This window comes from Rhinolophus sinicus, chromosome 1, assembly GCF_057876585.1.
Source record: "Rhinolophus sinicus isolate RSI-liver-muscle chromosome 1, RSI-T2T, whole genome shotgun sequence".
Taxonomy (NCBI): domain Eukaryota; kingdom Metazoa; phylum Chordata; class Mammalia; order Chiroptera; family Rhinolophidae; genus Rhinolophus; species Rhinolophus sinicus.
Window position 1 is genome coordinate 26,272,162 of NC_142501.1, and position 14,285 is coordinate 26,286,446.

The window sequence follows — 14,285 nt, forward strand, 5'->3', positions numbered from 1 at the left end:
TAAGAGGTTCAAATTTCAGGTATAAAACAAATAAGTCACGAGGATGTAATGTACAGCACAGGGAACATAGTCAATAATACTGTAATATCGTGGTACTGTGGGTGTCAGATGGTTGCTGGACTTATCATGGAGATCACTTCTTTAGGTGTATAAATGTTGAATAACTATTGTGTACACCTGAAACTAATATAATATTGTATGTTAGCTATGTTTTAATAAAACTCTTTTTTAAAAAACACCCACATATTTTGTCTGGTCAAATATTTGTTTATTAATTAGTAATATCTAGTTTATTGTATATTTATAAAATTAATATAAATGTTTATTAATATTGATTATTGCTGATTGATCATAAAAAATTACTATTATCATTATGATTTACCAATTAATAATTCACATAACTCATCCACTACATCATTTCTCTCTTTTTACCAGTCAAAAGCCATTTGCTGATAATACAAATATTAAATATGTTTATATTTTATATTACATACATGTATAATTTTTAAACATTATTTAATAAATTTTATAACTGTAGAATGGAGAATGCACAGGAAATTGACCAATACATTGAAAAATTGAAAAGTCCCTTTGAGAAAAAGGGTATTTTCTAACACATGGAAATTCTGTGAGTCATTGCTGTGGGGATTCCCAGGTCATATATATATATATAACTAATGCCCCCTGACACTTGTGACTTTAAGTCAGCTGAGTCCTGTTTGATCTTATTCTTAAGTATTTTTAAGGAAGGAGATGAAACATTACTATATCTAACTAACCTGCCAAAAAAGCATATTTTGATGTCTAACCGAATATCCTTCTAATATTCAAATTCATTTCTTCTAATGTAGGCTACAATATAATACAAAAGTCCCCAAATATTTAGAACAATAGAATTAAACCTGCTATTGAGTCTCTAAGTTTCAGAAGCTGTGTTATGATGTAAACAGTGGGCTGAGTTTCAAAGTAGTCAAACCACATGAGGCTGTTCAACTGAGGTAGAGCTGTCAGGTGTAGTCAGCACTTTGATAAAAAGAATATAAATCCACAAATCTAGAATATTCAAGAGCTGCAGATGAAGAAGGAAGAAAAAAACATGAAAAATGAAAAAAATTCACATTGCTAAATTATAAATACATATACTATGTGCCCCGCTCTGTGCTAAGTCCTGTGAAGATTTGGAGTCTGTCTCCTTTCCATTTAACAATTGTGTGGTAGTAAAGATCAAAAGTGCGAGCGATTGGAAGTGCAGAGGTAGGCCCCAGAAGTGTCAAGAAAACATTTAGGGATGAGTTAGGCCTGGCAGAAAGCAGAGAAATTTTACCCATCAAAATGGTCAGCCTATTTCTGCTGATACTTACCATTTCATCATTTCCCCATTTTGTTGTTGTCTGGAGTGAGGAGACTGATTTGCTGCCCAGTAAACACTTTCATCCTCCTTATGCAAGAAAGGAAGTTCTGACTCGAACACCCAGCCACAGAGCAAGTTAATATTCTTGTGTGCTAGGGTTGAACTTCCTAAACTACAGATAAAGCATTCATTCTTCCAGATTCATTTTCCTTGAATCTTACCAACAAAACATTCAGAAACAGAGGAAAGACACAGAGAGAAAGAGACAGCAAGAAAAAGTGAAAGAGAAAAAGAATGAATTCATCCAAGTCATCAGCATCACAATGCATGGGTAAAATTTGCATTTCTCCTTTTTCTTTCATAGATTTTTTTGCGGGAAGGGGAAGAGGCAATAAATATGTTGAAAGACAGGAAAATAGAAAAGCATGCAGTAAACTAAAAGAGAGTCAGAGATCGAAAGACAGAGAACGAAAAGAAGAAAACAAAAGAATGGTTAGAAGACTATGTTATACTGGAAAGATTGCTGGACTTGCGTTCATGGAGAGCTACGAGACTGCTGTCTCTACCCTCTCTATAATTCACTGTGTCCCATTGGGCAAGTCACTTCACTTCTCTGGAACTCACTTTCCTTGTCTGTAAAATGTGTATGAAGAAGGAGGAGGAGAGGAACTACTGGATGATTGTCAATGTTTTATCTGGTTGATTTACAAAGGTTTTGGAAAATGAAGCACTCAAATGAGAAGAGCAGGAAAGAGAAAAACAGAGGGTGAGAAAGAGAAAGGGAATGAAGGGGAAAATGTGGGAGATTTAGAAAGGAAAAATTGCACACCTGTCCAACATCATGAGTCGGTCTCAGAATTAGTAATGGATTACTCCAGTGGTTCTAAAAATTTGGTCCCCAGACTAGCATCATCAGCGGCTCCTGGTGTTATGGATACCAGGACCGGAAAGAACCAAAGCAGCACTCAGAGAGTTAGGAAGGTCAGCTTTATTACGCCGGTGGGCTCAGTGGGATCTCTCTCAAATACTGAGCCCCTAGCAAGGTTTTGAGCAGGTTTTTATGGGTTAGGGATTTCCTTGAGTCAGGGAAGGGGTAGGTGTCGTCTGGTGATTGGCTCGGGGTGTGGCTTGGAGGGAGTTATGCGGAGGTGAGCTGGGGCTTAGGCTGGGGATTTCTCTCTTCGCTCAGGCCACCATTTTAGGTCAGTTCCACGTGGCAGGGAACCATTTTATGTCAGTTTCCCCACCATGTACCCCCTATCGATGATCGTAAGTGGTAACAACTTAGAGATCATCATATTGGCTAAGAGGACGATAACCCCGTAGGGCAAGGATCTGAGCTGTAGCCCAACGGGTGATGGAGGTCTCTATGAAATGTATGACAGCGTTAACTATGCATGGCCCGATGGTAGCAAGGAGGAGGATGCAATGAGACCAGCAAAGGCTAGAAATAGTAGGAGTCCAATGACAGCGAAAACGGAGGCCGGGCAGACGCCGCCGAGGCTCATCCGGGCTGTTTCTTGAGGGTCAGACGGTGTGATGGGCTTGGTCAGGTTGGGTGATCCAGGCGTCGTCCTCCAGCTGGGCTCTTTTAACCCGAGAGTGATGGATCCATGCCTGAAACTTTAAGAGAGGTGGGAGTAACAAGTATGATAGTGTGAGGGCCTGTCCACTGGGGTCGGAGTGACTCGCGCTTACAGTCTTTGACCCAGACTTGATCTCCCGGGGTGAAGGGGTGTACCGGGGCCCCGAGAGAAATGGGGGCCCTTTCCAGAATGTAAGCACGTACATCTGTGAGGACCTTGCCTAGCACGGCCATCTGGTTTTGGAGGCTGGAGTACCCCAGCTAGCGAATGTCACCAGGGAGGCTGGTCAGCAGGGGAGGGGGCCTCCCCAACATAATTTTGACAGGAGAGAGTCCAGATTTGCCAGGGTGTGGTGCTCCTGAAGGACGGCTAGTGGTAGGAGGTCCACCCACCCTAGGGAGGTCTCCTGGTGGAATTTAGCTAATGTTTCCTTGAGGGTATGGGTCATACATTCAACTTTCCCTGAGCTTTGTGGTCGGTATGCTGTATGGAGTCTCCAGTTGATGCCCGTGGCTCTGGTTACCGTCTGGAGGAGTTCTGCTATGAAAGCTGGCCCATTGTCACTGTGGATAGAAAGTGGAATCCCGTAGCGGGGAATAATCTCCCTGAGGAGGACCTTGGCTACTTCGCAGCTCTTCTCAGTCCGAGTGGGGAAGGCTTCGACTCACCCGGAGTAGGTACAGACCAGGACCAGCAAGTACTTAGTACCGTTGCAGTTTGTCATGTCAGTGAAGTCGACTTCAAGGTCCTCAAAAGGTGCGGTACCTGAATCCCAGGGATGGGGCTAGGGCCAGACTTTGGATTGTTCTTTGCACAAGTGAGGCAGCATTCTCCAATGGACTTGCAAAGAGCTGATAGATGACTAATGTAGAAGTTTTTGGCTAGGAGGTCTTCAAGAGCAGTTTTCCCTAAGTGGGTTAACTTGTGATATTCAGCGGTTACTTGAGGACCTAGCAGGGCTGGGATGAAGAGTCTTCCATCGGGCAGTTGCCACCACCCTGTGGCAATCTGGTGGCCCCTTCTGGCTTTGCCCACCTGAGTTCTTCTGTGTACCACGGGAGGGACGTGGTGGTAGTGTCAGTGACCAAGAGTAGTTCACTAGGGCTTCCCATCGCCGCTGATTTGGCCGTGGTGTCGGCGACCTGTTCCCGACTGCTGAGGGCTCGTTGCCTTTCTGGTGGCCCCGACAATGGAAAACCGCAACCTGCTAGGGAAGCCAAATGCCTTGTAGGAGCTTAAGGATTTCTTGTTTATTTTTAATAGTTTTTCCCTCCGCGGTCAGAAGGCCTCTTTCTTTGTATATAGCCCCATGGATATGGATGGTTGCAAAGGCATACCGAGAGTTGGTGTAGATGTTGATTTTCCGGCCCTCGGATAGAGTAAGGGCTCTTATTAGTGCCCATAGTTCTGCCCGTTGGGCTGATCATCCTGATGGAAGTGCCCCTTCCTCGAGTACCTCATCTGTGGTAGTTACAGCATACCCTCCGTGACGTTTTCCATCCATCAGGAAGCTGCTGCCATCAGTATACAGAGTAAGGTCCGGGTTAGGCTGTGGGCTGTCCCAGAGGTCGGGTCGGGTGGCATAGACCTTGTTGATAACTTCTATACAGTCATGTTCTGGATCCCCTTCCCTGGTTGGCAGGAAAGTGGCTAGGTTCAGGGTGCTCCCAGTTTCTAATGAGATCCAAGGGTTTTCCAGGAGTAACCCTTGATACTGAGTCAGCTGTTCATTCGACAGCCATCAGGGTCCTTGACTGTTCATTAAGGTGGTGACAGAGTCGGGTACTTTAACTGTGAGTCTTTGGCCTAAGGTGAGCTTATCTGCCTCTTTGATGCGAATCACAGTAGCTGCTAAGGCCCGCAGGCATGGCAGCCAACCCGCTGCTACCGGGTCTAGTTTCTTTGAGAGGTAGGCGATGGGATGGAGCCATGGTCCAACTGTTTGGGCCAGTAGTCCTAAGGCTACTTTGTCTCTTTCATGGACGAATAAGCGGAATGGCCTCTCAGCATCAGGTAATCCGAGGGCTGGGGCCTGTCCAAGTGAGCTCTTGAGCTTCTGGAAGGCGTGTTCTTGATCTTCTGCCCATAGCATGGGGGCCTTTTCTTGACCAGTTAGAGCCTCATATAGGGGCCGGGCTATTGCCGAAAAGCCAAGAATCCAGATCTGGCAGAAGCCGGCAGCCCCGAGGAACTCACGGAGCGCTCTCCTGTTGGTGGGCCAAGGGAGGGAGGTGATGACTCTTCCGCTCGGTGCTGAGGGCCCGCTGTCCTTTGGAGATGACAAAGCCCAAGTATTGTACTTGTTTTCTGCAGAGCTGGGCTTTCTTCCAGGAGACTCTATACCCCGTCTCAGCTAAGTGGGAAAGGAGTGCCCGCGTTGCTGTTTGGCACTCGGTTTCGGTGGCACAGGCTAAGAGCAGATCATCCACATATTGCAGTAGAATGCAGTGGTATTCTTCTCGAGGGAAGGTGGCTAAATTTGAGGCTAGCACTTCCCCAAAGAGGGTTGGGGAGTTTTTGAAGTCCTGTGGGAGCTGAGTCCATATCTGCTGGAGCTGCCGGCCGGTATCAGGATCATTCCATTCGAAGGCGAGCAGTGATTGGCTCTGGGGTGCCAACCAAATGCAGAAGAATGCATCTTTCAGGTCCAGGCAGGTGAACCATCCAGACTCCGGGGGCAGCTGACTGAGGAGGGTATATGGATTTGGGATGATGGGGTGTAGGGAGACTGTGGCTTGGTTTACCGCTCTTAAATCTTGTACTGGCCGGTATTCTCCATTGGACTTCCTTACCGGCAGGAGGGGCATATTCCATGGTGACTGGCACTCTATGAGTATCCCTGATGCTCTGAGACGGGCGAGGTGTTTTTGAATCCCTGCCCAAGCTTCCGTGGAGATGGGGTATTGGCGTAGCCGTTGGGGTTGAGCTCTGGGTCTCAGTTCCACCAAAACTGGGGCCTTATGTTTTGCTAGCCCAGGCGGTTATCTTCAGCCCAAACCTCCAGGATATCAGCCCTGTAGGCTTCTGGGTTTTGTTCTACACTGCTGGTCCCGTAGAGCCTCTATTCTTCCCTCAGGGTGGTGATAGACAGAATAAGTCCCTCTGATGGGGGCTGCAGTGACATCGTGGCTTGGTCTGATGGTTCAAAGGAGATTTGGGCCCCTAACTTAGTAAGGAGGTTATGTCCCAGGAGCGGGATTGGGCAGTCTGGTAAATAGAGGAACTCGTGCGACACGGTGTGGCCTCCTAATTTACAAGTCTGAGCCTGGCAAAACGGTTAGCTCTTAGCTTGATCCCCAGTGGCTCCCATTATGGTGACTCTGCAGTCCCCGAGCGGTGCCACCGGCGTGGTGACTACCAAGTGTTCTGCTCCAGTATCTACCATAAAAGTCACTGTTTGGCCCCCTACATCTAAGTCAACCATGGGCTCATGGGGGCTGAGTTTGAACAAGCCTGGTCCTCTTCAGTCTGACTTGATTCCCGCTAATCCTATGAAGTCGGGCTCCGGGCTGGTTGGGTTGGGACCACTGGGAGCCTGAGGCTTTCCTTTCCGACGGTGGGGGCACTCATTTTTCCAATGGCGCAGTTGTTTACAATACGCGCATTAGTCTTCTTTTAGCGGGGCACGAGGACGGGGGCCTGCCTGCCGGCGGGGAGGCCCTTTCCTTCCGGGTCCATCACCTCCTTGTTGGAGAGCAGCCATGAGGAGGGTTACTTTCTCCCTCATCCTTTTATCAGCCTTTTATTTAGCTACAACCTCACGATTCTGATAGACCTTGTTAGCCACCTCCAAGAGCTGGGCAATATTCATTCCTGTGAACCCTCGAATTTCTTGAGTTTTCGGCAGATATCAGAAGCTGCCTGAGCAACAAAGGTGGTGTTTATCATCCTCTGATTCTTGGGGGCTTCTGGATCAAACGGGATGTAGACACGGAACGAACGCCTCACAGAGATGTTCATAGAAGTCGCCAGGAGTTTCCTCCCCATTTTGGGTTACATCAGCTGTTTTGGACATATTGCTTGGTTTTCGGGCTCCTGCCCATAACCCTTGTAGGAGAGCATCTTGGTATCAGAGGAGTGCGCCTCTCCCTACTTCAGTGTTAAAGTCCCAATTAGACCATGCATCCGGAGCAGCCTCGGTCGCCCAGGTGGCAGCATCCAGGACTCCTTCGGGGGCCACTTCTTCTAGCCACTGCCTTGCCCCCTGTGTGATCCGCCGGCATTCTTCGGTGTTGAAGAGCATTTGGAGGAGCTGCTGACAGTCCTCCCAGGTGGGGCAATGAGTGTGGAAGATAGATTCCATAAGATCTATCATGGCTTGCGGTTTCTCCGAGTAATCTGGGGTATGATGTTTCCAATTCAACAGGTCAGTGGTGGAAAAGGGCTGGTAGTTGATGACGGGGCTTCCTGGCTGGAGGGTCCCATCATCTCCAACTTGGTCTGGCCCTCTGGTCTCCCGGAGGAGCAGCTGAAGTGGAGGCAGGTCCTTGGACCAAAGTCGACTAGCAGGTCCCGGTGAGGGTTGGTGTGTAGGATCAGGGGTTCCCTGGGGAGGGCTTGGGAGGTCGGGTGTCGCGGTGGGGGCCGGACGGAGGCAGAGTGTCTGGAAGTGGTGGGGCCACACCAGCCATTGGCTGTGGTGCTGTGTAGGGAGGTGGTGGCGGCTCTTTGTCAGGGTCTCCCTGGAAAATGGCCTTAGCCATGTCTTTCTGGGCGTGGCCTCATGGGTTCTATGCAATGAGGACCCTGGACTGTCCCTTACTATTGGAGCTGAACCGTACCCAAGGAGGAAGGGTTTCGGCTATTTCCAACCATGAGCCAATGTAAGGGAACTGGTCTGGATGTCCTGGGGTCCCAGTGACAACTATGTAGACTTGGCGAATAGTGGGGAGGTCAAGAGTGCCTTCTGAGGGCCATCCCACGTCAAAACTTGACCACTCCAGTTCACATAAAGTATGGAGATGTCCGGGGGTCATTTTGACCATGTAGTCTCCTCCGAAACCCTTCCTGAAATTCTTCAACATGCAGTCTAGAACCGTGGGCTTCCCGCAACTCCCTCCCATGATGTTCGGTGTTACACAGACAAGGCGCCCACCTGGCTGTGTCCCTCATGGGAACTTTGGGTACGTCTTGGCTAAGGTGTGCCCATATAAGCCCTGGGCTCGGTCGCACTCCGAGAGTGCGAATCACCATTATGCCGCACGACGCTACCATGGAATGCAGGTTGGGGCTCACTCGGGCTCCGTAGCCGACAGACCATAGATCCGCACAGAATCCCGTTGGTGACGAAGCACACGCATGTTCATTCAGAGAGAAAAGACGCCTTCCCCTAGAATGGCCCTAACTAGAGTCCAAAATGGGACTTAGTGGGAGGTGATCAGGCTCCCCTTCTGTCCTTAGGCAGGCCTAACTGGGTCCGGGCTCTGGGGTCATAGCATGTCCGATCTCCTGGTTGACTGTCCATCCTTTCTCTCTAATGGGATCCAGCAGGGAGTCACAAGCCGGAGGTGGCAGGAGGTCGCCGGTCCCGAGCCTGCCAAAATCAGCAGGGCACGCCTAGCCCTGTCTTGGCTCTCCCCCCACCCTACGGTCCCCTCTTGCCCAAACCAGTACCTCAAGGGGCCAGTGCAGTTGGGTTTCCTGGTCAGGGAACCAAGAATGTTATGGATACCAGGGCCGGAAAGAACCCAAGCAGCACTCAGAGAGTTAGGAAGGTCAGCTTTATTACACCAGTGGGCTCAGTGGGATCTTTCCCAAATACTGAGCGCCTAGCAAGGTTTTGAGCAGGTTTTTATGGGTTAGGGACTTCCTTGTGTCGGAGAAGGGGTAGGTGTCGTCTGGTGATTGGCTCAGGGTGTGGCTTGGAGGGGATTATGCGGAAGTGGGCTGGTGCTTAGGCTAGGGATTTCTCTCTTCGCTCAGGCCATCATTTTAGGTCAGTTCCCCCATCACTGGGAACTTATTTGTTCCATACCAGCTCTAACTGAATTCTTAACTCTGGGGGTGAGGCACCATAATCTGTCTTTTAATAAGCCCTCCAAATAATTCTGATACATGCTGAAGATTGAGAATTAATCAATATAGACAATAAAGTGGAAGGAAATAAGTAAGGTTAAATAAGAATTTTTTATACCTCTTTTGTATCTTGCTTAGGGAAGATTGACCATATTTGTGTCTTTCTACAGAGAGAGAATGCTTCTCTTCCCAAGTATTCTTATGGACCATTGCTGGAATTTTCATCCTACTACTCAGTGCCTGTTTTATCACCAGATGTGTTGGTGAGTTCTGAAGGTCAAATTTAATCTCCCTGGTGAATAATTAGGGTACATTCTTTCTTGCTGTCTGTGGATTCTCTTCTCCTACAAGGTATTTCTAGTCCACTCCCCCCCCTACCCCCTGCCCCCCATTTATCTCCAGGTTATTCCTCAAGCCAGAAATCCCAAATTAGTATACTAGTCCCAAATAGAACTATTACCAAATTTCATTGACCTCTGACACATTTTTCATGATAGACATTTTTCATCTCCATGACTCTTTGAGTCCTTCCCTTTGTACACTTATCATTAGTGTAAAGCTTTCTAGGAGATCCCAGCCAAAGACATAAATCACTTTTTGGAAGGAAGAGTAGAGAGGGTGAGACTTGGCATAAGAAAGAATGCAAACACATTTGTTTTATCTAAGTCTTTGGGCCTGAAATAAAATACATTCTTATTCATAAATCAGGAAAACCATGAAATGTGAATTCCTTCTTCCTTCTTTAAGTAAATCTCAGTGCTTCTCCATTTAGAAGGAAAAGTAAATAGCAAGAAAATAACATAATATTTGGCACTTTAGTTATAAATACAAAAATAATTTATTTTTTATCAAAAGAGTAATAAACATTAACTGTGCACCTTTCCTTACAGTGACGTATCACATCTTTCAACTCTGTGATGAAAATAAGTTCCAGCCACATGAAGATCTCATGGAATTCTCCTGCTACAATGATGGATCAGGTATAATAGTCCTCAAATTTGAACATCAAAATGTACACATCAACATTTTCTGGCTTCTAGATTGATTTGGGGATAAGTAAAGTAGTTGGAGTAGGTCCTGTTTTTCAAAAGCAAAATGTAAAATCTTGCCTGTACTGGAAGAGTATTATGAGGAGTTGGTTAAGAAGACAGGAATAGACCTTTGGAAATGCAATTAGCATTGAGGCAGGAAGTCTTGGGGACATTATAGTAAATTTTTAGAATAAATTTGAGGTATATGTCTGAACAGTAAATCTAGAAGTGCAAGGGTATCACCATGATACACTCTTTTTCCTGTTCACCACCTGCTTTCAAAATGAAGGAAAAAGTATATATAGACTCTGGGTGGTGAACACACAATATGGTATATAGATGATGCATTATAGAATTGTACACCTGAAACCTATGTAACTTTTGTCACCCCAATAAACTTTAATAAATTTTAATAAACTTATATATATAAGTTTAATAATATATATAAGTTTGATAAACTTATATTATATATATATATATATATATATATATATATATATATATATATATATAATGGGGATTTGGAAAAACTTCAGAAATATACTTTCTATGCTCTTGCATATAGTCCTATTCTAAATCTTAGAAAAAAGACATATGATACTAGAAAATGACTTCCTTCTCTTGGCTATAATTTCCTCACCATTAAATTGAGAGAGATTGGACTATTTCTTTTTAATACACCTTTAAGTCTTAACTTCTATAGTTCTAAGAAATTTAACCCATCTGTAAATCCAGTTTGGAGAGTTTGTTGAGGGTACATCATTTGGACAACATGAGAGATGGTTGCTTAGATAAAATGCATAACTTTCTCTGACCTTGGCAGTCTGAAAATATATAATGGAGTCCCATAAAAGTAGCATAACTGAGATAGATTGTATATATGGTTGCATTTACTGGTATATCTAGAAAATAAAAATTGTGTCTCAAAAAGACAAGAAATTTGCTATTTGTGTTTATTGACATACGAATTACCTTAAGTCTTAGATAGTAAGATGGGGGTGGGGGTACAAACAAGGGATTCCAAGGCTTCTAATTGTAAATGATGGACTTCATGGGACCAGATGGAACTTTCTGTTTTCTTACTTAGTTCATGTGGGACTCTCATGGAAACTTATCTCCTCCTAGGTTCAGTCAAGAATTGCTGTCCATTGAACTGGGTACATTTTCAATCTAGCTGCTACTTCTTTTCTACTGACACCATGACCTGGGCAGCAAGTTTAAAAAACTGCTCAAACATGGGAGCTCATCTGGTGGTTATCAACACACTGGAGGAGCAGGTAATTGAAGTACAGTCTTCCCCAGTTTCAATGTAACATTCTTCACATGATCTATCCCTTTTTCCATACGTGTATACAGTGTTTGGACCACAGTTAATATGTTTTAAATGAATGTACTGAAATGCATGCTATTCCTACTATTCCTCTAAGTCAATACCTACTATAATTTATTTTCATTACTTGAAGAGACTAAGAAAAAATACATTTCCATATTTAGTTCCTTCATTAGTAAGGCAATGAAAAAGAAGAGTTGGGAGTCCATTTTAGAATGACCATTATGTTTACCAACCTAGATGAAAGAAGGAAAGCAAATATTGTCCATTACTTTTAAGCTGTGATTAATAATATTTTGTGCTAATCTATATAGTAGATTTTGCGACAAATAACAGTAGATACTTGTAAACTTTGAATGAGTTATTGAGCTGTTGAAGGTTCTTTTTTGTTGGTTTAATTTTATGTTTTGTGTATTTTTACCACAATAAACAAAATCAGAAGATAATTCCCCCATGATTTCAGGGCTATTTATCTATCATTTTTAGTCCAGATCCTATATTATCTCTTTTAATAACAATTACCTTCAGCATGTGTTCAGAATTGAAATAGTTGATCAGTTGTTGTTTTTTCATTGTGTATCTTCCATAGGAATTCCTTTTCCATTCGAAACCTAGACAGAGAGAATTTTACATTGGACTGACAGACCAGATGGCTGAGGGTCAGTGGAAATGGGTAGATGGCACACCTTTCATGGAGTCTCTGAGGTAATTTCTTTCTTGTAGGAAAATTTAACATTACCCCAAATCCTAAAGTTAGACCATTGTTGAGGGGAGTTCTCAGAAGCTCCTTCAGCTCCATGACATATATTTAGGGTTATTGTTCGTGATATTAGATACAAGAAGAGAGAAAAGAGAAACATGTGGATCTACTGCTATCATTTCCTAAGACTATCTCAAGAATACAGGGCTAACAGTGAAAATTGAAAGAGGATTAGAACTGAAGTTTAATTCTTTGGAAATGCAGCAGAGGCAAAGAGTGGAATTCAGTCTTATGCCCCTATACTATAGTAAATGAGACAAAAATAGTGATTTGAGAAAGAAAGAAGATGCTTATGGTGTGAAAAAGGGAACCTCTTTGATAATGTCTCTTCTCCTTAATAATTTTTTACAGCATTAGAGCACAACATTTTGGAGTTTTCAAAGTTTTGATCTCATTCATGATTTCATCTAACCTAAGTTACACCTTTCTGAGATACATCGATATTATTAATCTTCACTGAGCTTTGGAGGAAACTAGAGGTCAGGGGGTATCAATCAGCTCTGAGAGTACAGTCCACATGCTTTGCTACTTTAAAAAGTTGCTTCACTACAACACTATTCAAGTGTGCACAGAAGTAAATACAAACTCTGTGTAGAATAAAGGGAAACAAACATGATATGAGATACGAATACAAAGGAAACAAATCCATCAAAACATCAGTCGTTCCCATAACTTCTCATTCTGGGTCTAATATATGAGGAAGTATGACAAAATAGAAAGGAAGAGAGATCCAGTTCAGCTTAACTACTCACAAACTCTATGACTTAGACAAATCGTTTAACTTTTCAGAGATTCCTTTTCTTCATCAATAAAATGGAGAATATAATATCTGCCTCACAAAATTGCTGTGAAGTTAAATAATGCAAAAGTAATTTGCCTAGTATATTAGGTCACTATCGCTTGTAGTTGGGATTTAAAATCTCCCATGTCCTTTCCTTTCAGCTTCTGGGATGTAGGGGAGCCCAACAACCTAGCTACAGTGGAGGACTGTGTCACCATAAGAGACTCTCCAAATCCGAGGAGAAATTGGAATGATATGACCTGTTTCTTCAGAATGTATCGTATTTGCGAAATTCCAGAAATATATGATATGAAGAATAATCTCTAAGAAGACACAACTTAAATGTATAAATGAGGAGGAAGAAGAGTGTGAACACAGCCACAACTCCAACATGAGAAAAGTGTGCATTGCACTTCTTAAGGACTTCATAAGTGTTTGCCACTTTGATATAAATAAAAATAAGTAGTTTTGAATGTTATAATTCATGATACCGATTGAAGTGTATTTTTCTTTCTACTAGTCTCAGGACTTCTCAGAATTTACCAAGCAATTCTTTAGCAAATGCTGTGAGAAAGAAGGAATTCTTCTTTTGGTACATTTTCTTCATTTTGTGAGTATTTATAAGAAAATACAGGGAGATAGAACAAGTGCAAAGTTGGACAAAGAAGAGGATTTTGGAAAGTGCCTTGAACAATTGCCTGAATTCAGGCTCTGTGTCAATTCCTCTTCTTTCTAGCTCTTGAAAAATGTATCTTCTCTTCTTGGTTTCATACTGTTTTACCGCCTGCCTAAGTATAGTTCTTCAATATGCTTTGTACAATGAGTAAGAAACTTTTTAAAGTCATGAAACTTATCCCCGTTCAAAAGACTGGTGTGGACTTTCTGGCCAAAGGCCTTTACTGCACCTCTTTATGGAAAGGACGTGCTAACCGTCAGGTCCAAACAGACTGTCATTCAGTCCACTCATCCCAGGAACTCCCTTTTCTCCATATCCTCTCCCACTGACTAATGGAATCTCACCTGAATTTGTGTCTATTACTCAGCCAGGGCCAGAGTGCAATCTCAAGCCAATCCATTTGTTGCATAATATTCTAACCATACAGATAAGGTTATTCAAAAATATGTATATAACATGGCAGCTTTTATAAACATGTTTCTTTCACACAGCACCATAAAGAGACCCTCAAATTTCATACATTGGAATTAATGTGTAATTATTAAGTGGGAAAATTCAACTGAACATATATTGGCTTTCTTTACAAATGTTTATTTCCTTTAGGCATAAGTGAAAATCTGTGGTTTTGAAATCAATACACCTTTAAGCCAAAAGTCATTCAAACTAAAAGTAACCCTATAAATATATTTTCAATTTTCTCATTCCCATTTTTCAAATCATAAACATGAATGAGAAAACATTGAAAGATATATGGA

General features: G+C 43.4%; 1 protein-coding gene across 1 annotated transcript; it reads left to right on the forward strand.

Annotated features, from left to right (window-relative positions):
• Positions 1–1,435: 1,435 nt before the first annotated feature.
• Positions 1,436–14,047, forward strand: CLEC4E (C-type lectin domain family 4 member E). The gene is made up of 6 exons (XM_019754335.3): positions 1,436–1,682; positions 9,123–9,215; positions 9,843–9,932; positions 11,109–11,260; positions 11,903–12,018; positions 13,016–14,047. Exons 1-6 carry the CDS (start codon positions 1,646–1,648, stop codon positions 13,179–13,181), a joined length of 654 nt encoding a protein of 217 aa, XP_019609894.1. The 5' UTR covers positions 1,436–1,645; the 3' UTR covers positions 13,182–14,047.
• The last annotated feature ends 238 nt before the right edge of the window (positions 14,048–14,285 follow it).